General features: G+C 53.6%; 1 protein-coding gene across 1 annotated transcript in view; it reads right to left on the reverse strand.

The window, feature by feature from the left end:
- Positions 1 to 30: 30 nt before the first annotated feature.
- Samm50 (SAMM50 sorting and assembly machinery component) overlaps positions 31 to 22,295 on the reverse strand; it is a 27,305-nt gene continuing 5,040 nt past the window's right edge. Inside the window, exons 2-15 of the mRNA XM_010634363.3 lie at positions 21,515 to 21,625; positions 20,402 to 20,503; positions 17,856 to 17,943; positions 16,209 to 16,315; positions 15,618 to 15,748; positions 15,394 to 15,481; positions 14,094 to 14,222; positions 13,596 to 13,667; positions 12,831 to 12,917; positions 10,637 to 10,707; positions 8,828 to 8,895; positions 5,898 to 6,044; positions 5,534 to 5,675; positions 31 to 2,424 (exon numbers count right to left, since the gene is read on the reverse strand). Coding sequence (XP_010632665.1) covers positions 2,379 to 2,424; positions 5,534 to 5,675; positions 5,898 to 6,044; positions 8,828 to 8,895; positions 10,637 to 10,707; positions 12,831 to 12,917; positions 13,596 to 13,667; positions 14,094 to 14,222; positions 15,394 to 15,481; positions 15,618 to 15,748; positions 16,209 to 16,315; positions 17,856 to 17,943; positions 20,402 to 20,503; positions 21,515 to 21,625 — 1,389 coding nt within the window. The 3' untranslated portion in view covers positions 31 to 2,378. The remainder of the gene's footprint in view (positions 2,425 to 5,533; positions 5,676 to 5,897; positions 6,045 to 8,827; positions 8,896 to 10,636; positions 10,708 to 12,830; positions 12,918 to 13,595; positions 13,668 to 14,093; positions 14,223 to 15,393; positions 15,482 to 15,617; positions 15,749 to 16,208; positions 16,316 to 17,855; positions 17,944 to 20,401; positions 20,504 to 21,514; positions 21,626 to 22,295) is intronic.

Below are 22,295 nucleotides of genomic sequence, written 5' to 3' on the forward strand. Positions count from 1 at the left end.
TTTAATTTCCAACAGGGATAATTATTAACATCAACAAAAGCTCTGGGGGACCTGTAATTATCCTGACAGCGCTGAGGGGTCCAGAGCCCACTTAGTTTGAGGACTGCTGTGATATATAATCATCTGATGAAATTATTTCAAAGATTAAAATGAAGGCAAAGACGTTCTATGTAGTTATCACTCCAGGGGCCCAAATGCCGGGTGCCATGAACAGGCTTTAGCAGCCCGCATGCTGCAGCGCGGACCTCAGGGTTTTGTGAAGGCCGCTGACAGTGCGCCGGAATCTCCACCGAGTCTGTCTGCTGCCCTGCACGTCACTTCCTGGAGAGGGCAAAACACCCCGGGCGCTGGGAGTCCGCCAGCATCTACCCTGGGAGGCAGAAAGCCCACCGGTGGGGCCCCAGGCTGTGCCGCAGAGCTGGGAGGTGCTGCACCCGAGTCTTCCTGATAGCAGAAAAACCTGAGTCCCAGAAGAAAGGAGCAGACCTGGCCAACAGCCACCAGGGCCCCAAACCGGGGCTCATTTTCCGATGTCTGTCCCCAAAACCACCCCCATCGAACATAAGGTGTGACCGAAAAATACAGTGAGCGTTGAAATCTTAAGCACTGTATTAACAGTAAAAGACACACTGCTGATTCCCCTCCAAATATCTACTCTTGCCCTGGACCACTCAGCCCTTCCTTCGTGCCGCCCTCTGCAGCAGTTCTGGAGGTGCTCGCTGAGTGTCTTGAGCTGCGCTCTCCTGGCTGACTTGATGTGAGTCAATTCAAAATACTCCCTCTTGGTCCTTCTGACTCTGGAAAGGGCCAGAAGTTGCACGGTGCCAGGTCTGCTGAATAAGCCGGAAGACGGTGTCACGTCTTTACAAGCTGCCTTTCTGGCAGATGGCAGCAGCGGCTGATCACACCGCGTGAAGACACGCGGAGCAAAGGACTTTGGTGACCGCTTCAGAAAGTGGCAAGAGCGATGGGACGAGCGTTTGAACCAAGGCAGGAAGGGTTCTGAGGACAACTTACGGGGATGACTTTTACTGTAATACATTTTATCTCAACGTTCACTGCATACTTTGACCATAGAGGCTCGGGGCGGCCAGGACAGGGGATGGGAATGCAGTAGCGGGAACCAGCCAGAGGTGGCGCCCGGGGGCCGGGAGGGTGGAGCCTTCCACGCCCACACCCTAATGACGGACCGGAAGAACAGTCAGCTCTCCGCATCCACCGCTTCTGTGTCCACGGATGCAGCCAACCCTGGACTGAAGATCTTCAGGAAGAAAACTGCTTCTGTACCGATCAGGAACAGACCTTTCTCGTCACTATTCCCTAAGCAGTTCACCGTAACAACTACGCTCAGAGCACTTGCACTGACCTAGGTGTCCTAAGTTAGCCAAAGGCGATTTACTGTCTACAAGACGTGTATAGGTTACATAAACACTGTGCCTTTATAAATATGGGCTGGAGATACACAGTTCTGTACACGTAAACGAGGGACTCGAGCGTCCGAGGATTCTAGAATCCAAACGGTGCTGAGCCCACACCCTGAACACATGCAGGGCTGACAGCTGCACCCTGAAACAGGGCACAGAAGGCTGCAGGGGAATTCTGGGCGCTCACTGGCTGGCCTTAAGTGAGATTACCCTGGAGTATCTGGAGGCCTAAACCATCACCAGGGTCACTGAGAGAGCAGAGGTGGAGAGCTGGCGTGAGGGCGGAGGCTGGGGCCTGGGAAGGCCGACCACAGCTTCTCCACCGGGCCTCTGGCCCACAAGACCTGCTCTGGGCTTCTGACCTCCCTGGAGGATGAACCTGTGTTCGTGTCTGTTTTTTCTCTGCCGTGCTGAGGATCGAAGCCAGCGCCCTCATGTGCCAGATAAGCGCTCCACCACGAGCCCCACATCAGCCCCAAGTCTGCGAGGTCCAAGCCTCTGGGTTTGTGGCCTGAATCTCAGGTGGCTGCCATCAGTCTACCGATGACACATTTCCCCTGCTTGTCTCAGTGTCCCCAGCATCAGTGTGGTGACTTCTCCCATGTCACCCCTCCCCACACACGTGACCCTTTATACCAACAGATGTGGCCTCCTATGACCTCAGCTGGCACACACAGGGCTGGCAGCAAGCTGTGTCCCCAGTTCCGCCAAACACTCTGGCCTGTAGGACCCCAGGGGGAGACCCCAGGAGCCAGGAGGACAAGGAATCTGGAGATGCCTGTTGTGCCAGAGGAGAGCCAGGCATCCGGGAGAGGGCGGTGCAGGACGTGCTGTTGCTGAAAGCAAACCAGAGCCCGCTGTGGCAAGTGCTCCTCAGTACCATTTATTGACAGGTCTGCTCGCTCAGCTGCGAGGACTCCGGGAGGGTGGGCACCCAGAGGGGAGGGAGCACGGCTACAGGAACCTTATCCCAGCTCCGAACTGGACGCCATCGCATATCCTGAAAGAAAGGCAGAGATGAAGGCCACGCTCCCTCTGTCCGCCCACAGCCAGCGGGCGGCAGCCTGGGGAAACCGCAGGGCAGCCCAAGCTGAACAGCCGCCACCCATCCCGGCCGTGCTCCCGCCCACCCCTTCCCTGCCGCTCCCTCCTTGGCCAGGTTCAGACTCAGCCTTCAGAAAACGGACGGAGAAGGGAGGTGGGATTTCCCTTCATAGCGCCCTCCTTCCTCCCTTCTGTTCCCTAACTGACAGGGAGGACGCAGGGCAGCCCCTGACCCTGGGAAGGGTGAGTCCAAGGTCACAGCACTGCCACTCGGTCAGTCACTGAGCCACCGTCCTGAGCGTCACCCGCCCCTCACAGGCTGTCACCGACAGCAGCCAGCAGCCTCTGAGCTATGGCGACCTGGCCCGCTTTCTGTCAGCAGTGCCCTAGATCAACACCTGCCCTGCTTGGCACCGCTGAGCTGGGTGCGGGACTGAACGGTTTGCTTTTGACTTTTACACTGTCAGGGCTAGTGGAGTGGTCTAAGCCTACGCTCCCTGTGTTAGAAAAATGCCTGGAAAGGAGCTACAAAACGAAGCATCAGTCCAGACCCTCACTGATGTAACTCAGGCTGACCTCAGGGATGGGATCGCTCACCCACTGTGTCCAGACGACAGCCTGCCCTGCCGATATCAGCACAGCCCAGCACAGCCACCCCTGCCACCTCCTGCTGCACCCTGGAAGCCGCTGGCTCTGTCCCAGCTGCTCCTCCGCTAGCCCTACAGGTGCCCCCTGCGTGCACCCCACTGCACACCTGTCCCCCTAAGCCTGTGTGCCAGCTGCACCACAGCCCTGCCGTCCTTCCGGGGATGCGGCTCAGTTCCCAGCCTGGCTGTGAGCACGGGTGCCCAACACAGACGGGGGCTGCTCTCCCGGGCACTCACTGGGCACTGGACACTGGACACTGTGTGAGGGCAGTGACGGTGCCGCCACCACGTCCAGGGTGGATTCAGCAAACAGCCCGGGCTGTCACTCTGAGGAGGCCTTGGTCCCTAACCACCGACCCCAGCTTAGTCCCACACTGCCAGGTACCTGGTTGCAGCAACATCACTCAAACACACAAAACCCAGATTCTGGTGACGAAACAGCAAACCTCACTGCCGTCCAGGGTGCCGGCTGGGCCTGCACGGCATTCATGGCCCACGGCAAACATGCACAGCCATAACCACGCAATGGAATGGAACTGTGGCCCGGCAGAGGGCATAGCAGGCAGTGTCCTCTAGGAAGAAATGAAACTCTGGAGCGCATTTCTGATTTAACCCGAAGCGAGGGGCCAAGCCGTACTGCGCCTGCTCTGTAACAGGAGGACCACCCCGCAGGCAGAGCAGTGCCGACTGTGGGGGGCGCGCTGACACCTAGTGGCCGTGCTCGGTACTGCCGTCCCTGCCGGAACGGTCACGCGCAGACCTCTGCCAAAGAGCCCGGGCGGTGGGGCCAGATGCAGGAAGGAGGGCACCAGGCCCCAATGCCAAGGCAAACACAGCCTTGCACTGTGCTGAGCCAGCTCCCGGCCACAGACCAGGGTCTGAGGAAGCTGCCTCGGCCCTGTGCCGGGGAAACCGCCCTTCTCCGCTCACCCCCTCTAAGTCACTTACTCCTGAGTTTACTCCCCAGTAAAAACAAGCAAAGCACTGCAGAACTGTTGCCATCAGCTCCCTGGACAGGAAGATGGAGAGCCCAGCGAGGTCGGGCTTCTCACCCCAGATCACACAGCTGCACGGAGTGGCTCGGCGAGGCCCAAAGCAAACACGCACACACTCGTGTGGGGACAGCGGGGTGCTGTCAGAGAGGCACCAGGGAAGCCACAGCTGCCCCCAGAAAGGTATGGAGCACCCCAGCTGACAGCACTGAGCACCGACCCTCCGGAAAGCGCACCAGTGTGCCTGCCCTTCCTTCTGTGGGCACCGCCGCCGACACAGGGCAAGGAGGGCGGGCGGCGGGACGGGTGTGGGCTGTGGTCTGCAGCCCGGCGGCCCGAGTGTGGGAGAAGCAGTGGCTGTGCCTCAGTCCCTCACTGAGGTCCCGACCACAGCCGTTGCAGCGCTCTGTGGAGCGGTCAGGGTGAGGCGGCCGCCGCCCCTCCAAAGGCTGCCCTTGCTGTAAGCCGGAGGGGGCGCTACTGGAGCCCCACGTCTGCAGTTTAAGCAGCCTGTCGACTTACTGTCATGGCAGCCTGAGCCCCTGGACGTACACTGTCACGTTACTGCTAGATTTCCTGAACCTTATACGATGCACCCACAGTAAATGAGAAATGACATTAAGCCAGGTGTGCTAGCACACACTTGTAATCTCAGCACTCTGGGAGGCTGAGGCAGGAAGACCGCAAGCTCAAGCCCAGGCTGAAAACTGAAGGCCTTGTCTCTAAAGACCTCTTAAAAAGTGCTAAGGATATAGTTCAGTACAAAGGCCCTGGGTTCCATCCCTAGCCCTGTTAAAACAAAGCAAACAAAAAGGGATTAATTTCTGTAAGTGTGAACGCCCTCTGACCTTACTGCTCTACATATCTCAGTCAGCCTTTTGTACCACACCCAAATGTGGATCGGTGACATTTGGGGGGAGAAGCTCCAGAAAGTTCCCAAAGGTAGAACCTGCCTTTGTCACGGGCTGAGTCCCACACCGAATCCATAAAACTAAGTCACTGCCCCGCAAATGGCACCCAGAGACCTGGTGAGCTGGATGTAGGTGCACAGGCTCTGGAAGACACCACCCCGGCACGTCGGCACACGTGCACCACCGGGTTTTGGGGCCCTCGGTGGGTCATGGGCCAGCCCGGGGCAGACACCGGGGGTCTGGCAAGTCGTCAACATAGCGCCGAGGCGGATGGAGGCTCCGGCGGAGGGGACCTTGGCTCCCGCCCTCTCCGTGAGGAGCCAAGCAGATTGCATCCGCAGCGCCCCTGTACTCCGCGGGCAGAGCTCTGGGGGCTCCCTGAGCTCTGGGGAGGGGGGTGGACGCATCACATGCTCTCCCAGGCGGAAGGAGAGAAAGCTGACAGAGGAAGCCCGCGTTCTTCACCCTCCTGCTAACTACTCGACGTCTCAGACTCCCCGAGGGCCCTGGCGTACCTGTCGCCCCGCTGCACGCCCATGGGGATGCAGTAGTTCAGCTCCAGCCGCGCGATGTTGCCCAGCCTGAGCACGATGCCCGCGCCGTACGACCAGCGGATGTAGTCTGCCAGCTTGCGGATGTGGGCTCGGGGGCCCTCCCCTGGGAAGAGGGCGCAGCCGTCAGGGCGTCTGCAGACAGCCTCGCCAGCCCTGCGGCGGCCCGGGTGCCTTCAGAGCAGGGCTACTGCTCCAGGGGAGCGTGCCCTCGAGCCAGGGCCGGGAGAGCACCCCACGTCCAGTCCTCAGCACCGCAGGAGGGTTGGGGGCCTGGGGACCGCACTTCCTGCTGCCCCGGAGAGCCCCCTTCCACAGCCGGTCTTACCATAGTTGAGGTTGCAGAGGTTTCCCGCGTTGAGGAAGAAGTGGGTTCGGAACAGCTCTCCGAAGCCACCCTGGCCGGGCCGGAAGGGCAGCGGGGTATAGAGGTGCAGGCCGCCGGCCCAGTACGCCTCGCCACCCAGGTAGTCCCCTAGCGAGGGAGGGACAGGGACGGACCTGAGAGCGTGCCAGCTTGGCGGCCAGAGGCCCCACTAGCCCCTTCTAAGGAATCTCCCTCCCTCCTGGCTTCTCTTACAATTTGATTTCACTGGGGAGTGTGGTGGGGGTTGGGAAAGAATGCACTTGGTAATTTATCGTATCTGTAAAATGCTTCAAAGGAGTGAATCTCCAGACAATCATTTCACCCACACCTACAGACAATAAAATGCTTCCACCTGGCAAATGGAATGCACTCTTTTACAGGTTTCAGGACTCACAAAAGATCTGCGACCATTCCTGGAACTGGCTGAGTAGGCAGAGGGCAGCCCAGCTCCAGGTCTGGTGTGGGGGAAGAGGTGGCTCTGGGACCACTGGGACCAAGGTTACCTGTGCCAAAATTCTAGAGTAGCCGCTGACAGCCGGCACATGCACTATTTCTATAAATGCTCCTGTGACATTTTATTCATAAACAGCTATAACATTAAAGCCACGGAAAGCTCTCCAACTTGCTCCAGTGTTATAAAATACTGTAAGGTTAGCCCCAAAGAGCAGATTATATTCAAAGACTTTGGTGTCTCCTTAGTCCTCTTTTTTTTGGTACCGGAGATCGATCTCGGGTCCTTGCGCTTGTGAGGCGGAACCATTGAGCCAAATCCCCAGCCCTCCTTAGTCCTTTTGAATATCAAAATCCTAAAAGAAACAGTGGACGGATAGCAGGAGACAAACTTTGCTTCCTAGAAACTCTCCTCTCTTAAGTAATTTATTCTGATCAGAAAAGTAACATAGAAAACTAGACAGGAAAACATGAGAATATTTTAACCTCTACCATTCAGACAACTAATACTCTACTCTCCCAATGAAGTACGATGTATAACACATACTTAAATAAGTCAACTTTTTAGTATATCATAAGCAATTTCTCTGGATGATTCATATTCTTTAAAAATATGATTTTTATGCCTGATGATGAAAGAACTGTCCATTTTCTCCTTGCCATCCTGGCTTCCCTTTCTTTCCTGGGTGACTCTCCACTCTTACTGAAGACCTCCCGGGTCACTGCTGCCACCCACTCTGCGGAGCTGTCGGGTGACACGCAGTGGGACCCGTCCCAAACTGAGCTTCGCTGCAGCTACCCAGGGCGCGTTCCTCCAGGCCTAGCTATGGGGGCACACACTTCTCAGGTTCAGTCCTGCCTCTGTTCAGCCAGTGGTTATAATCAGTTCTTCTTCATTAGATGGTGAAGAGAGCAACAATCCTTTGACCATTCTATTCTTTTTTTGGTACCGGGAATCGAACTCTGGACCTACACTTGTGACGCAGGCGGTGGCACCACTGAGCTCAATCCCCGGCCCTGTCTGTTCTACTCTGGATGGGCACTGGGGTTTCTAGCTTCAAACTTAGTGCTTTTATTAATTGTTGTTTTTAATAATTCTTTAAAATAATATAATTTAGGCCGGGGATTTTGCTCAGTGGTTCTGCCGCCTGCCTTGCAAGCGCAATGACCCGAGTTAGATCCCCGGTACCAAAAAAAACAAAATAACATAATTTTTAAGAATCTCTTTTTCTTTTTCTTTTTCTTACCCCCCTTTGATTTTTTTTGAGACAGGGTCTCACTGTGTACCCAGGCTGGCCTCGAACTCTCAGTGATCTTCCTGCCTCAGCCTCCCAAAGTGCTGGGATAACAGGCGCATGCTACCATGGCTGGCCTTTTTGAGACTCTTGATGTACCAAACTGCTTTCCAGAGAAGGCCTGGCAATTTACATGGTTCCTTACAGGCTCTTACTCATTACCTCTCAGAGAGGTAATGGGTAGAATACGATTGTATTTTACTTTCCAGGCAGATGGAAGACTCTTAAACTATGAATATAGTCAACATTACGCTTGCATACAATAAAAAGCAAAAACTATTCCCGCTCTGTGACTGCACACAGAAGCCCGTGGTGTCAGGGGTTCATCCTGCGTAAGAGACGGAGGGTCTGGTGTAGGACCTCCGAGGCGGGCCTGACAGTGTTCATCTGTCAAAACCCACAGCCAGCGAAACACAGCCACCCCGACTCAGGCCTGACTAACGAGGTGCCCAGTGTGACAGAGGTGCCACGGTAGCACAGGGGAGCTGCATGGGTAACGGGGACGGTGAGCTTCTTCGCAGTTTTTCTGTCAACCTAAACTTGTGCCAGAAAATAGTCTACTGGTAATAGACGATTACGGTCTGCTAATAAGATGAAGTACACACTGCTAACAATGATAAAATAAAGCCATGCCTGGAATCCCAGCCCTCTGTGAGGCTGAGGTGGGATTGTGAGATCGAGCCCAGACTGGGCGACTTAGCGAGACTCTGTCTCAAAATAATTTAAAAACTACAAAAGGGCCACGACACGGCTCAGTGTGAAGGTACTGCATTCAATCCTCAGTACTGGGGGTGGGGGGAGATAAATATTAGTCCTCTAAAAATATGCCGTTATATTATTACAAGAAATGGTGAACACATTTTGAAAACTCATATCCAAAGAAAACAAATGCAGAAAGAGAATATGAATACCCATGTAAACCCATGGTGCCATTAGCTTTTTTTGCTAGATATATATTCTCGGTTTTCTACCATCCACTCAATAAAACCCTGTGCCTGTGGTGTGGTAACTCCCAGGTTAGGTGCCAGCTCCAGCACCGTGAAACCTGAACATCCACTGAGGCTGTAGCCTAAACACCTCCACGGCCTCAGCTACAAGGTGGGGACCCCCCCCTGCAGGGGCCACCGCTCCGGAGCCAGGACAAACCTTCACTCTGGGGCCCGATGCTGTGCATGCTGAATCCGCGGACACTCGTGGGTCCTCCGAGATAAAACCTAGGGTCCAACAGCACGGGTCAGACGCTGGCCGTGAAGGTAAACTCGACGTGGCGCATGGCAAGGGCAGAAAGCACCTGTGAGGCTCGGCTGGCTCTGGTGACCCAGATGGGAGCCCCATTTAAGAAGGGGTCAGGAAGACACACAGAAGGCTGCGAAGTCCATAAAAATCAAGTCTTCGAACCCAGCCCCAACTCTCAACACCTAAACAGAGATGCACACTTCTGGAGAAGTGGAGACAGGCAGAGGGCTGTCCACCGTGGAGGCCGAGGCGCCCAGCACACATCAGAGAGGCCCTTTCCAAGCAGGGCCTCCTCCAGGCTCATACTGCCCCGTAAGTTCAAACGAGCACGATACACTGTCAGGTCTCCCAGTTTATAAATTTAATGTTTCTGCGCTTCCAAACGGCCATCCAAAAGGGCTGAAGCAGTTTAAACTAAAGCAACATTATACCCAGTTCAGGGGGAAGCGGCTTCTTAAAACACCTGTCATAGCTTGCTCCTAGGGCCATCACCGCCACCAGCTCTCTAAAAGGGAGGATTCAGAAATATTCTTAAAAAGTCTTAAAAAGCCTTACGGGGGGGGGGGTTGTTTCTGTTTTGTTATTGTTGTTTTTGGGGGGTCTGAGAGGCAGTCTCAAAATGTAGTTCAGGCTGGCCCTGAAGTCACTATGGAGTCTAGGCTGGCCTGAAATTCTAGTGATCCTCCTGCCTCAGCCTCCCAAATGCTGGGATTACAGGTGTCTGCCACCATGTCCAACCAAAAAAAGCCTTACTCTGAAATAGTAATTCTCAGTATCTTCTTAGAAAATAAAATGAAATTATTTACAATGTTTTCACAGTGTTACTTATAAATACCACAAACTTAGCTAGGCCTGGTGGTGCACACCTGTAATCCTAGCACTCTGGGAGGCTGAAGCAGGAGGATCACAAATTCAAGCCCAGCTAGGACAACGAAGTAAGACCTTGTCGCAAAAGAAAAAATTTAAACAGGGCTGGGTTCAATCCCCAGCACTGCCAAAAATAGAACAAAACAAAACAAACTTACAAAATTAGAAACAATTAAAATACCAACAAACATTGAGGTAGGCTGAAAAATTACAATATATGCAAGTAATGAAAGATTAGGTGCCAATAAAATGCTGCTTAGGAAGAATTTCTCATGAACTGGTGTACAATTACCCTATAATTTCCTTAAAATGTTTCAAAAAGCAAAGAGGAGGGCCAGGGATTTAGCTCAGGGGTTCTGCCACCTGCCTCGGTCCTGAGTTTGATTCCTGGTACCCAAAAAAAAAAAGCAAAGAGGAAATAAAAGAGTAGGTAAAATACAATAGATTAACAACTTAACACACCTATGTATGCACACACATAAATACATCTACAACAAATAGGCCAAAAGCAATCAGTCCCAAATGTTAATTCTATTTACCATTGAACAGGACTTTCTTTAATTTCTTTAAATGTTTCTCTATTCTTGTATTTATGTAACAAGTATGAACTATATTTCTCATAATAAAAAAGTACATATTTTAACACAATATAGTAATACAAAAGCAAAAATAAAAGCTGCACTAGATATTTGAAAGTTAGCTTAAATATCCAAACTAGAGTAAAACTTGAAATAGTCTCAGCTAACTAATAAAACTATCTAAACTATCCTATAAGAAACCAACACAAAGAAGGAAACCGAAAAGATCTGAAGGAAGATGTCTGCCGACTCCCACCCGCTGGTCACGGCTCACCTGTCAGCGATGCTGGATGGCTTGTCCCCGATGGGCACCAACATTCCACCCCACAGGGTAGCGGATGCCACCTGTTCAGACAGACAGCAGAGTCTGGTTTCTGGGGAGCACCAGCCTAGAAAGGGGCCCCCATCCCGCCTCCCTGGCCCCACAGAGCGCAGTCGCCACGTGTGGGCAGCAGCTGTGAGGCTGAAAAACTCAATCACAGGCAGCTGCAAACTGCAAAGAACGCCACAGCCCGGTCCCCAGGGCCCGAGCTGCACCCTGTGGCGAGAAGCCCAGCACCAGGACAAGCCTTGGCCTCACAAACAAGCAAGACTGAGACCCTGTGCTGGGGGCCCCGCACCACTCAGCCGTGCCTGGGCCTGGAAATGCAGGGGGAAGGCTGGCGTGGCGATGCCCCTACACCTACGCGGTACGAAGACGCTCTCGGCAACCGGCCCCAGGACAGAACCACACGCCAGGTCGGGGCAGCACGGCCAGGCTCACGCCCATCGGGCTCCTCGGAGTGCTGTTCCCCAGCCGCTCCTCTGCCCAGGCGCCTGCTCACCTCCTGTCCTCTCTCCCTCGCACGCCTGCCACAGCGGGCTGTCTGAATCAGCGAACGCTCGAAAAGGCTCACCGACACTGTCCTCCAGCCTTCTCAGCCGCTCAGATACTTGGTAAGAAGCTTCGGTGGGAAGGGCTACAGATGGAACTGGGACAGCGGGAGCAGAGCAGGCCACATGGTCCCGACGTACACTGACACAATGGGGGCTTTTGGGTGGGAGCAGCGCCCCACACAACCACCTCGCTCACAGGTCTCAGTAGGGCACGAGATAATCAACACTGCCGTGAAGCAGGTGACTTGCAGCAGCGACTACCCAGTGGGAGGCCGAGGACTTGAGTGCTCTGGGCACATCCACGTGGGCCGAGCCAGGCTAGTGCTCTGCAGGTGGGGGCACAAAGGCATGGAGGGCACTGTCCCCTCCCAGGACCCCACACAAACCCAGAGAGAGCGCGGGACAGCAGCACTGCAGCAGTACGCACTGCAGGAAGACCTGTGGGGCTGCCGCTGGAGAAGGGCAGGTGCAGACAGGAGGATCAGAGCTCAGGGGTGAAGCCTGGAGCGGCGGGGAAGCTGAGGGCGGCCGAGTGAGCACCGTGTATCAGGGAAGGCAAGAACTCCCCTAGGGGCGGTTGGGTTGCTTTAATTTTTGGGATACTGAACCCAGGAAGCACTGAACTATATCCCCAGACCTTTTTTATTTTCTTTTGAGAAAGGGTTCTGCTAGGTTGCCCAGGCTGGCCTTGCACTTGCAATCCTCCCGTCTCAGCCTCTCCAGCTCTGGCTGGATTTTAGATCCACTGATAAGAGGTATCTATCAGGCATGTGGAGGACACGCCCGGCAGCACCAGGATGGGGACACAGGACAGAGCCCGCATGCTACGCAGTGGGAAGAGTGACAAGAGCAGGGAAAGTTACACCATGGGGCGGAGGCTAGAAGGGAAACTGAGGCTACAAAGAATCACAGCAATAATGGAGTCAAGGGCACCAGCAAAGAGAATCCCAGGAGAACAGGTGAGCAGGTAGTGCTGAGCGCTGAGGAAGGGACCGGAAGAGCTTGGTGAACCAGGCAGCAGAGGCCCACAGTGGCATGTGAGTGACAGCGGCAGGGGAGAGGCGGGAACTGAGTTCCAAGTGCTGTAGACCCTGGACTGACAGGGCTGTGACTATGAAATTCAAACAAGCTGGCCAGACCCACTTCATGAGAACCCACTCTTGGCCACCAGAGTTAGAGAGGGGCTGGCAGAGCAGAGTCGGGTGACAAGAGAGACAGCCAGGCCTGATCGGAAGTAAGCGCTGACCCCTCCCTCCTGCCAAACTGATCCAAGAATCATAAACGTCCCAGAAGCACCCACAGCCCTGTGACCGGCAAAGTACGTTCAGATCTTCCACAGAAGCAACACGATGGGGAAGGAGACGTTCCCAAGTCCTCAGAGGGCAACAGGAGGAGGCTCCTTGGGGTTCCACGGGCCATTTTTAGAAGAAAGCAGTGTCGTCTCTCCCCAGGAGCCCTGGGTTCCGGCTCTCGTGGATACGGGGTGCTTCCCAGCTCCCACTCACAGTGCCACGCATTCAGGGACTAGGGTTTCCGAGCAGGGGTCCACAGCCAGGAGAACCGAGGCGGCAGCATCCTGGCCGGGTACTCACCGAGTCCAACACAAGCTGCTTGTTCAGCTGCAGCTCAAAGTCCTCCTTTAGGAAGCTCACGTCCCCGCCGGTGTAGCCCGCCAGCTCCTGTAGGGAGAGCGGCAGGTCAAGGCAGTCAAGGGCTCACGTGGGGCTGCTGAATCACACTTCTGCAGTTAGGATTCTGGTGCTTTACAGAAGTGTTTTGGAAGGCAAAAGAATGCTGCTAATTACCAGAGGTGGGCAGGGACAGAGGATCATCAGGTACACTGCACAGCCCTAACTGACAGAAAGGCAGTGTGGGCCGGGTACTACAGTCCTGCTGATGGGTGATATGCCTCACTGGGCTGACCAGGTTCAGAAGCCAGCTGATCCTTCACAAGGTTCAAAAGTCTACCTAAGAATTTTATGTCCAGCTGGTCCCCTACACTGAAGATCCAACCCCAGGCCCCATGCTCCTGCCCCACCTCATCTACCAACAACCACAGTTGGGCAGCAGAGCTCAGGGGCGACACCTGCTGGTTAGCAGAGCTCCACAGCCCCAGGTTCCCGACCCGACCCCGCTGTGCCCACACGAGCTTCCCCTTACAGCTGGGGACCAGGTCTGTATCAGTGCACCGTCGGGGCCTTGTTCTCACCAGGGCAGCGCTCACTACTGAGCTTCGCCCCAGACCCCAGAATGACCCGCACGGGGACATTTAATGTTAACAACAGTGCCCCACGTGACTGCCACCCCCTAGGGTCACTGCTCCCTGGCCCTGCCAAGGTGATACGAAGCCACCCTACCTGGTTCACCTTCAGCAGGGCTCCTCTTCTGGGCAAGATGGAAGAATTCCGAGAGTCGATGACCATGGCGTGCTGCAAGAGAGTTGTAGGCGGGCATCTGCACTTCCCCCAGTTTTACAAACCAGCACTGATGCTGGGGGTGTAGCTCAGCAGTGCAGCACGAGCACTGGCTGCTCAACGACTTGCCCTGCACAAAGCCATGGGCCAAGGCAGCTCTGTCACCCTGGCCTACACAGCAAGGGACGCTGCAGCCCCCGGTCCCCTCGTGCCCGTCACCAGCTGCTGCAGTCCCCACAAGCACAGCCCCACAGCCAAAGCCAACACAGCCACTTTCTGATTATGTCTGAAAGCTACAATCCCACGGTCGGCTCTGAAACACACCTATTCCAGTTCCCGCGGATGCTATTTGGGGAAACCGAGGCAGGGCAGGGGCTGTGCACAGAAAGATCCCACTTTCCCTATGTCCAACAACCTGATCCCTCCCCGAGAGGGCCTTACCGAGAGGGACGACTTCAGCGAGTGTCCGCTCTCTTTCCGCACGGCGAAGGACGCGGTCCTGGAGAGGCAGCCCAGCTCCCGCCACACGCCCTCCCACTTAACGGTGTGGCTGGTCCTCCATATGGGAAACTGCGAGGGCACAGGTGCAGTGAGATGCCCTTCACGCTCGGAAAGTCACGGCAAGTCACTGTTCACAATGAGGCATCACTAAGCAATTAACTAATTAAACACCTTTGTTTTGTTTTTTGCGGTGCTGGGGATGGAACTCAGGGCCTTGTGCATACTAGGCAAACGCTGTACCACTAAGCTACTACCAACTCTTTACTTTTTAAATTTCGAGATGGGGTCTCACTAAGTCGCCAGGCTGGCCTTGAACTTGTGATCCTCCTCATGCGTAAGCTTCCTGAGAACGGGTAAAATTTTTTGTATGTTGGGAGGGAGGAAGAGGGTACGGGAAGCAGGGTAGAGGGGAGGGAGGAGCAGAGGAGGAAGACAAAGGAAGAAAGGGGAAGGCTGTGAACTGAGGCGACGGAGCAACTCCTCTGAGCACCAGTGAGGGGACAGCTGGGGGATCTGTAACCAGCAGCTGCTGTGTCTCTCCCAGCTCTCTGCAAAAGTGAGGACACACCCGGGGGACCAGATGACCGAGTGAGCCACAGAGGCCCAGGGCAGAAGTCTCCCAGGGCCAGGACAGCCTGCCTTAGGTCGAGTGACACTGCTGGTGGCTTTGGGAAGTACAAAGATGACCGTGTCACAAGGAAGCCAGGTCCACCTCCAACCTCGAGGGTGCCCTCGACCACGCGGTGTCCTCGAGGCCACTGTGGGCTGGTGGCAACATCACAGGCCAAGCACACTCACAGGGTCAGGACTGGAGGCGCTCACATCAGCACCCACAAGGCACCGGGCACTGCCCTAGATGCGCCTGACGGCAGAGCGCTCCTAATTGTCTCCCAGCCCTTAGAAGGCAGAGCCTAACGAAAAGACGCTGCCACTCAGAGACACGGGTGAAGTCTCCGTTCTCCCCGTGAGGACATACAGGGCAGGGGGCCCCACTCTGCCAGCACCCCCAGTCCTCTCCGTCAGGAGCAGCCTGTCCACCTCAGCAGGAGGACAATCAGTGTCACTGGAAGTGAGGTGCGCAGAGCTCTCTCAGCAGCAGCATGGACAGCAGCCGCTCTCAGGCTGCAGCAAAGACTCCCAGGACACAGCCCAGTAGGACACAGGTCTCTGCTCTCCCGCTAACCCAGCCGCACCGTCTTTGGGAACCACTCGGAAAGCCCAGGAGACTGGGAGCACTTACGCTGTATTCGGCTGACACGCCTCGGTCTGTTTCCCGCAGCGAGCTCCACGGGAACTGTCCGGTGACTTTGTATAAGTTTACAGAGAAACTAGGAGACAACGGGACAGAACGGCACGTGTGTAAATCACCCCGAGGAGCAGCTCACTGCCGGCTCTGCACACACGCAAGCCTCCACTCTATCTCACACCAGGCCACCGCACTCCACGACCTGCTTGGCTGCCTACTTTCTCTCGAAGTTCCCGGGCTGCGGTTTGAAGAAGGACAGGCCATAGGACGTTTCTTTTGTTCCATAGGAAAACTGAAAAGTCACTTTTTCTGCACGTCCTAGCAGATTGGGGAGTTTGAGGCCAAGGACCTGAGAGGGGAAGAAAGCAAAGCAGTGGTTAAAGGGGAAGGAATGGGGGAACACGTTATACAAGCTCAGCTAGGTAAGGGACTGTTACAGAAACGGCACGGATGCAGGCCCCAGACCAGGCCTTCATCTGTCACACAGATGCAGTCACCACAGAAGCAGGTGACCTTGTTAACCTTGAATCTCAAGGACATAAAACCTATGCATGTGGAGTTTAAAAGAAATTTGAACAGGGACTACTGTTAGTAAGAACAATTTCTAAAGCATTCATAATGACTGTTACCAAATTTAAAACACATTCTAACTCACTTTAAAGAGTTTAAGGAGAACCCGCAGATAATAACGGACTACGAGCTGTGAGCTGAGAAATGGTTCTGAAGCTATCGTCATCTTTCAGATGCAGCCACGGTTTTAAAGCTCACATTCCAAACCCCAACAAGACGTGAAAACCCCTCCACCATACCATGCTGCCTTCGTTGTTCCCCACCATGGTGTTGTAACTGCCTGTCAGCCTCCTTAACTCGGTCACCTCAAAGGTGACATCTAGCCCATTGGGAAGCGCATCATCACCTAAGGAAATAAAAAAGATTAAACAAGATGACAGCTGCGAAATGTTCTTTTACTTTCGGTCTTATAGCTAAAAAAGACAAAGAGCAATCGGAAGGTTCATTTCACTTTACAATTTCCTTAGAAAATACACCCTCTACTTTAAAGCTTAAGAAGACTCCCACACGAAATGAAAATACACCTCTACCCCAAAAAACCTGCTTCTCATTTCCCTAAACAGTCAGCTTCCACTACCACGGGGAGACAGCGAGACGCAGCACTGTTCACTCAGGCAAGCAACACCGCTACGGGGTTTACTCAGCCACGTTGGGAGGTCCCCGACTCACACAAGGGTGGCAGGAAAAAGAGGAACAAAAGGACAGCATGACTTATTAACTCATGACACGGCCAGGTCCTTCATCAGGGCAGGGAGTGCTCAGCGCCCGAGTGCAGGCCGCTACCCTGGCAACCAAGTCTTGGTGTCACGTGCAGGGAAGGAGTCAGCTCCTGCGTATGGCACACGGCAGCTGCTACACATGCCCGGGCCTTGGATCCCACAGGGGTCCAGTGCGGAGCCTTAGTGCTGCTCTTTCTTCTTACTCACAGATTTATTTCTTAGGGCAATTCCGGGAGTACAGAAAGATAAAGCAGAAAGTACAGGGCTCCCCTGAACCCCTGAGCCACTCCCACACGTTTCCCCCATTCCTGACAGCTCACGTTCACGTGGACATTGCCACGTGACGAAGCAATGTGCAGTTATCAGCTGAAGCCACGGCTGGCGTCAGGGCCACTCGCGGTGTTGGTGGGCTTGGGCAAATGTAAACTGATGCGCTTGCTCTGTGACAGGGACTCTTTAACGTGCAGCCAGGGTGGAGGAGCACAGGCAGAGGCAAGGCCAAGCCGACAGTGGGGAGGGAAGAGAGTGTCAAAGCCAAATGACAGCAGGACTCGCCACCAAGAGCGCCTGCTAGTGGGTCTGGGGTCGGCGCCAGTTCTGCGCCACTCACTGGCTGGCCCTGGCTGAGTTCCTTCCACCTTTCGGAGCCTCGGCTTCCCCATCGATAATCTATGTGTGACACTTACGGGGCCAGGTGAGGCCTGTACAGGATCCTTATCCCGAAGCCCTGACAGCCTCACGTAGGCCCCGAGTGCTCTCCTCTCCTGCCGGCAGTGCCCTAGCCAGGCCACCTGCCACGAACCCCAGACGAGGCGACCCCTGCCTGCTGCTGCCTCTGCCAGCCCGGCTGGGGTGAAAGTGACTGCTAAGCCGAGCAGCCCGGCCAGCACCACGCAGCACAGCAGAGGACGACACAGACCAATTCCCTCTCTTTTTAAAGCGACTGGCAGGAGTCCGTGCAGGCAGCTGCTGGGCTGGGATCCAGCAAGAGAAGCCCGGCTCCCTCCTGCCAGGTCCCCCTCAGGTCACCATTCCTCCCTCAGCCCAGCGTGCACTCCAGCCCCTCCCCAAGGCCCGTCTGAGACCTGTGCATATCTGGCCACACTGCTCCTCTGTGACCTGGAGGAGGACGGAGAGGGAATCCCAGACACGCCAGCCACACTGTACCTTGACATGTATCAATCAAAACATCCACTTGTCTAAAAATTCCGAGACGGAGTAACTTTTCACGCGCTTCATGAGATTTCCGCATTACCTGTAAGAGGAAAACAGACAGAGTGACTTCTTCAAGACAGAAACAGAACTGAGGCTACGGTACTAGGGTAACGTGGGTGCTAAGTCTCTGAGCACTGGGAAGACAGCACCCCCAAAACCAGCCAGGCAAAGAACAGAGACAGCATGGGGGCAACAAAACGCCACAAGAACTGGCCACGCCTGGGGCCTCGCCAGGGAACGGGGCCGGAAGAGGCCACTGCATACTGGAAGTGGACGATGAAGCCACAGGCTTTCCTGGAAGGGCTCACAATCAGGTTTGAACTGTGTTTTCCTCTGGTGAAAGGGAGGGGTGTGTGTGTATGCACGTGTGCACTTCTCTGTGCTGATTCAATTTTCTAACCACCGCTACTGCTGCTTAACTTTCTGCCCTCTCTTCATTGGCATTAGCTGTCCTTTCTGATGCCAGGAGTACATGCTTGTTGGAAAGGCAACTAGAAGAGGGTGAGGAGGGAGAGCATGCAGGAGCCAGGGCAGGAAAGGACTTGCATAATAGGGAAGAAGGGGGTAACTTCCGAGCTCCCAGCAGGACAGTCAGGGTGGGACTCCCCAAGACAAGGAGCAGCTCCCTCAGGGGAACCCGGAGTCAGGCTCAGGAGGGGAGAAAACTGGAGATGTAAAGCACAAGGCTCCTGCGACAGACCCGGGAGCTGGGACAGAGGACAGACCAGTCCAGCCACGTGTTAGGGGAGGGGACAGCTGGACCCCAGAGACAGCTCACCAAGGGCTGAGGCCACAGCCACTGATTCGATGGAGCACTCAGCTCTGGGACAGCACCTAGAGACTAATGCAACCAGGGAGGTGACAGAGACAGATAAAAGGACAGGCAGGGCAGGGGGGAGAGGCGATGCCTGCAGATCCTAGCGATGAGCTGCAGGTCATGGCAACGCCACAAACAGGCTGGGTGGCAGGTGTGCAGTCAGCCACACAGCAACAGAGGGGTGCTGGCAGAGAACAGAGCACTCAACCGGGTGACAGCCACCCTGAGGACAGTTACAGGGAAAAGATGCCGACCAGAGCCTCAGAGTGATAGTGACCAGAGACGGAGAAGAGCAGGGTAATACCCAGGGAAGAGGAAGTGTGGAGAAAAAGGAAGGACAGGAACGTTCAAAACACAAGGAACAAAGTGGGAGAGATGCACTCAACAGACATAGATGACAAGGTGATCCATTCTTTTTCATTTTTGTGAAGTACTGGAGATCGAATGCAGGACCTTGTGCTTGCAAGGCAGGTGCAGCGCCACTGAGCTAAATCTGTGGCCCCTGGTGATGCAATCTTTAACATGCAAAGTCTTGTAAATTAACAAAAGCTTAAGGACCAGCAGGAAAACAGGACACCAACAGGTCATTCACAAGAGAGAGGGACGAAGGGCAAGTGCACAGAAAAAATGCTTGCTCTCACTCATCATTAGATAAATGCAAATCAAAACAACAAAACGGCATTTTTCACCTAACAGGTTGGCAAGAACTTATCCTGCAAGTCTACTGCAACCTGCAAGAAAAAGGCACAAAAACGTTTGACACTGGACCGTTTACGGGAGCAAAATGGTGAATTCCGACGCCTGTCGGTGGGGAAGTGCTTACGATAAACAATGCAAAGTCAACACACCAAGGCCTCCTGCAGCTGTCCCATCGTGTGCGCTAAAAACACGGAGAAGGGGCTGCTCATGCTGCTCCAGGTGGGCACCCTGGACAGATGCCACATGCAGGAACAAGTGTGTGTTCCTTTCAGTACCCTCAGTGCCATCTGGTTTGTCCAGCGCTCTTTTATTTGACTTCGATCTTTCAAAAATATAAATTTTTTTTTTTTAATGGAAATGATCCACAGTGACAAACACTGCTTAAATGTCAAGTAAGAGTGGATGGCGCTGGGGATTTAGCTCAGTGGTGCCGCTGCCTGCCTTGCAAGCTCAAGGACCGAGTTCAACCCCCGTACCCCCAAAAAAAAAAAAGTGGATGGAAAGGAGCCAGATGGATGTGGCCACAAGACACTGCAGGTGACCTCTGCCTCACCATGCTCGGGGTGAGGGCAGAGGGATGGGGGCCCCACACGTGAGCAGGAAGAGAAGCAGTGGAGAGCGACTGCTCCACAGAGAGACGAGGCCATGGGGAAACGGAGTGGGGACAGACGAGTGCCAGCTCCACCGGGCATCACCACTCAGCACAGTGCCTGGGAAGGGCGAGGACCCACTCTATAGGCTGTGCTGGCTGCTGGTGGGAGGGTCAGGAACAGCACAGGGAAGGTGGCTGGGACCAGAGGCCAGAAGTTCTTCCCCAGGGAAGACAGGAAGTCAGGACAAAAGCATGTAAGTTGTGGGAGGCTCCCAGGGACAGAGGGTCGCTCTGGGAGGAGGTCAGGGACAGGCGCTCCGTGGTTACAGGAGAAGTTACAGGTTCTTCAGAAGGGAGCATAAAAGGATGCCGAGCAGATGCCGCACTCACCTCAATGAGGTTCTTAGCCTTAAAAACCTCTCCGATTTCACATATGATGATATCATCTTTCGTCCTTCCGAGTCCATCAAAATGAACATGCTGAACAACCACCTGAAGGTGACCAGGGGACACTGATTATTACATAAGACACAGGACACAGGACTAGGGAGCAAGGCCAAAGACAAAGATCAAAATGAACTTCAAGGTGTTTTCAGGTTTCACAACCCACACTTACTACTCTTGGATGCCGCTCTGCTTGTGAATGAGACTGGCCTCTCTTCTCTTTCTTTCTTTTTTTGGAGATTGAATTCAGGACCTCAAGCTTGCCAGGCAGCCACTGTGCCACTGAGCTATAACCCCAACCTAAGACTGGCCTCTCTCTCCGGCCAGACGGCCCCAGCCAAGGCAGCCCCGCACATGTGCAGGCCTCAAGGGCCAATCTATCCTTCCCAACATGGCCATGAGGGGCAGCCCTGAGCTCTCACCTCTCGGTGTCCTCAAAAAAAAAAGAGGCTGAAAGATAGTTACACTTATTTATTTGTTTATTTGGTATGGGGATTGAACTCCGGTCCTTGCGCTTCGCTTGGCAAGGCAGGCGGCGGAACCACTGAGCTAAATCCCCAACCCCGATATTTACATTGAAAGGCAAAAAAAGTGTAGAAGTTTCGGGTGACATCTTGGGTCTTTTTTCTGGGAGCAAAGAACAGATGTATACATGTAAGTACAACTGGACTCTTTCATTGAATTTAAAACAGAATAAACACAAAAATGTGTCTGCCCAAACTGTCCACATACAACTAATTTAAAACTAGGAGCAGTTTTCCTAAAAGTCAGCAGTTTTCCTGGTTGTAGCTGGTGAGAGGTTACCTTGCGCACATCCCTTCAGAGGTTCACAGAAATGAATGCTCCTACAAACAACTGTATAAAGATCTGTGGGGGTCGGGGATTTAGCTCAGTGGTTCCACCACCTGCCTCACAAGCGCAAGGACCCGAGTTCAATCCCCGATCAGGTTCCACCACCTGCCTCACAAGCGCAAAAGGACCCGAGTTCAATCCCCGGTAGCAAAAAAAATAATAATAATAATGATAAATAAATAAAAAAGATCTGTAACCACAACTCACATCTTTGTTTTCCAGAATTTCCTGTTTAGCTTCAGGTTCAACTTCAACGAATTCAGCTTCTTCACCTAATCCTCCAAAATCAGGCCCACTGGCCGGCAGGGGCTCCAGACTCTGAAAGGGAGAGGGAGGAACCACATATCAGTGAACTTGTAACACAACACAACACAACACAGTGAAACAAAACCTCTGAATTTTGGCTTCAGGAGGTGCTCTAGAAAGTTCCCTCTGGCAGAGGAGGCAGCAGACAGAGGGCAAGAGAGAATAAAAGGCAGGTGGCAGATGCTAATAAAGGCAAGCTCTTGGGCTGGTGGTTAATTCACTGGTGGTTAACTCTGGTATTCACTGTATTTATAATAAAACAAAGATTAAAAATTAAAAGGGTCTGAAAAAAAATCTTTAAAAGGTCTGACATGAATCCAGAAGGACCATGTCTAGAACTAAAGATTCTAAAGAATTCAAATCTACACCTGAGGTTCATGTGAAAGAAAAAAATAATTTGTGAAAAATCTGCTCTTCTGTGCTCATATCATAGGAAGTAGTCTAATTTTTAGAATTAGATCTGTGTACTTTTTAGAACAGCTACATTGGCAAATCAAATTACTACGGAAGCACTTTGTTTCCAAAATGAACAGATTTTGAACAGACATGAACAAATTTTTTTTCACTGCAAAAAGTCTCATTCATTGTGCCAGGGATTTTAGCTCAGTGGTTCCGCCGCCTACCTCAAAAGCGAAGGTCCCGAGTTCAATCCCCAGTACCAAAAAAAAAAAAAAAAAAAAAA

This window comes from Fukomys damarensis, unplaced genomic scaffold (assembly GCF_012274545.1).
Source record: "Fukomys damarensis isolate Sample0158 unplaced genomic scaffold, DMR_v1.0_HiC HiC_scaffold_19, whole genome shotgun sequence".
In the NCBI taxonomy this organism is placed as follows: Eukaryota; Metazoa; Chordata; class Mammalia; order Rodentia; family Bathyergidae; genus Fukomys; species Fukomys damarensis.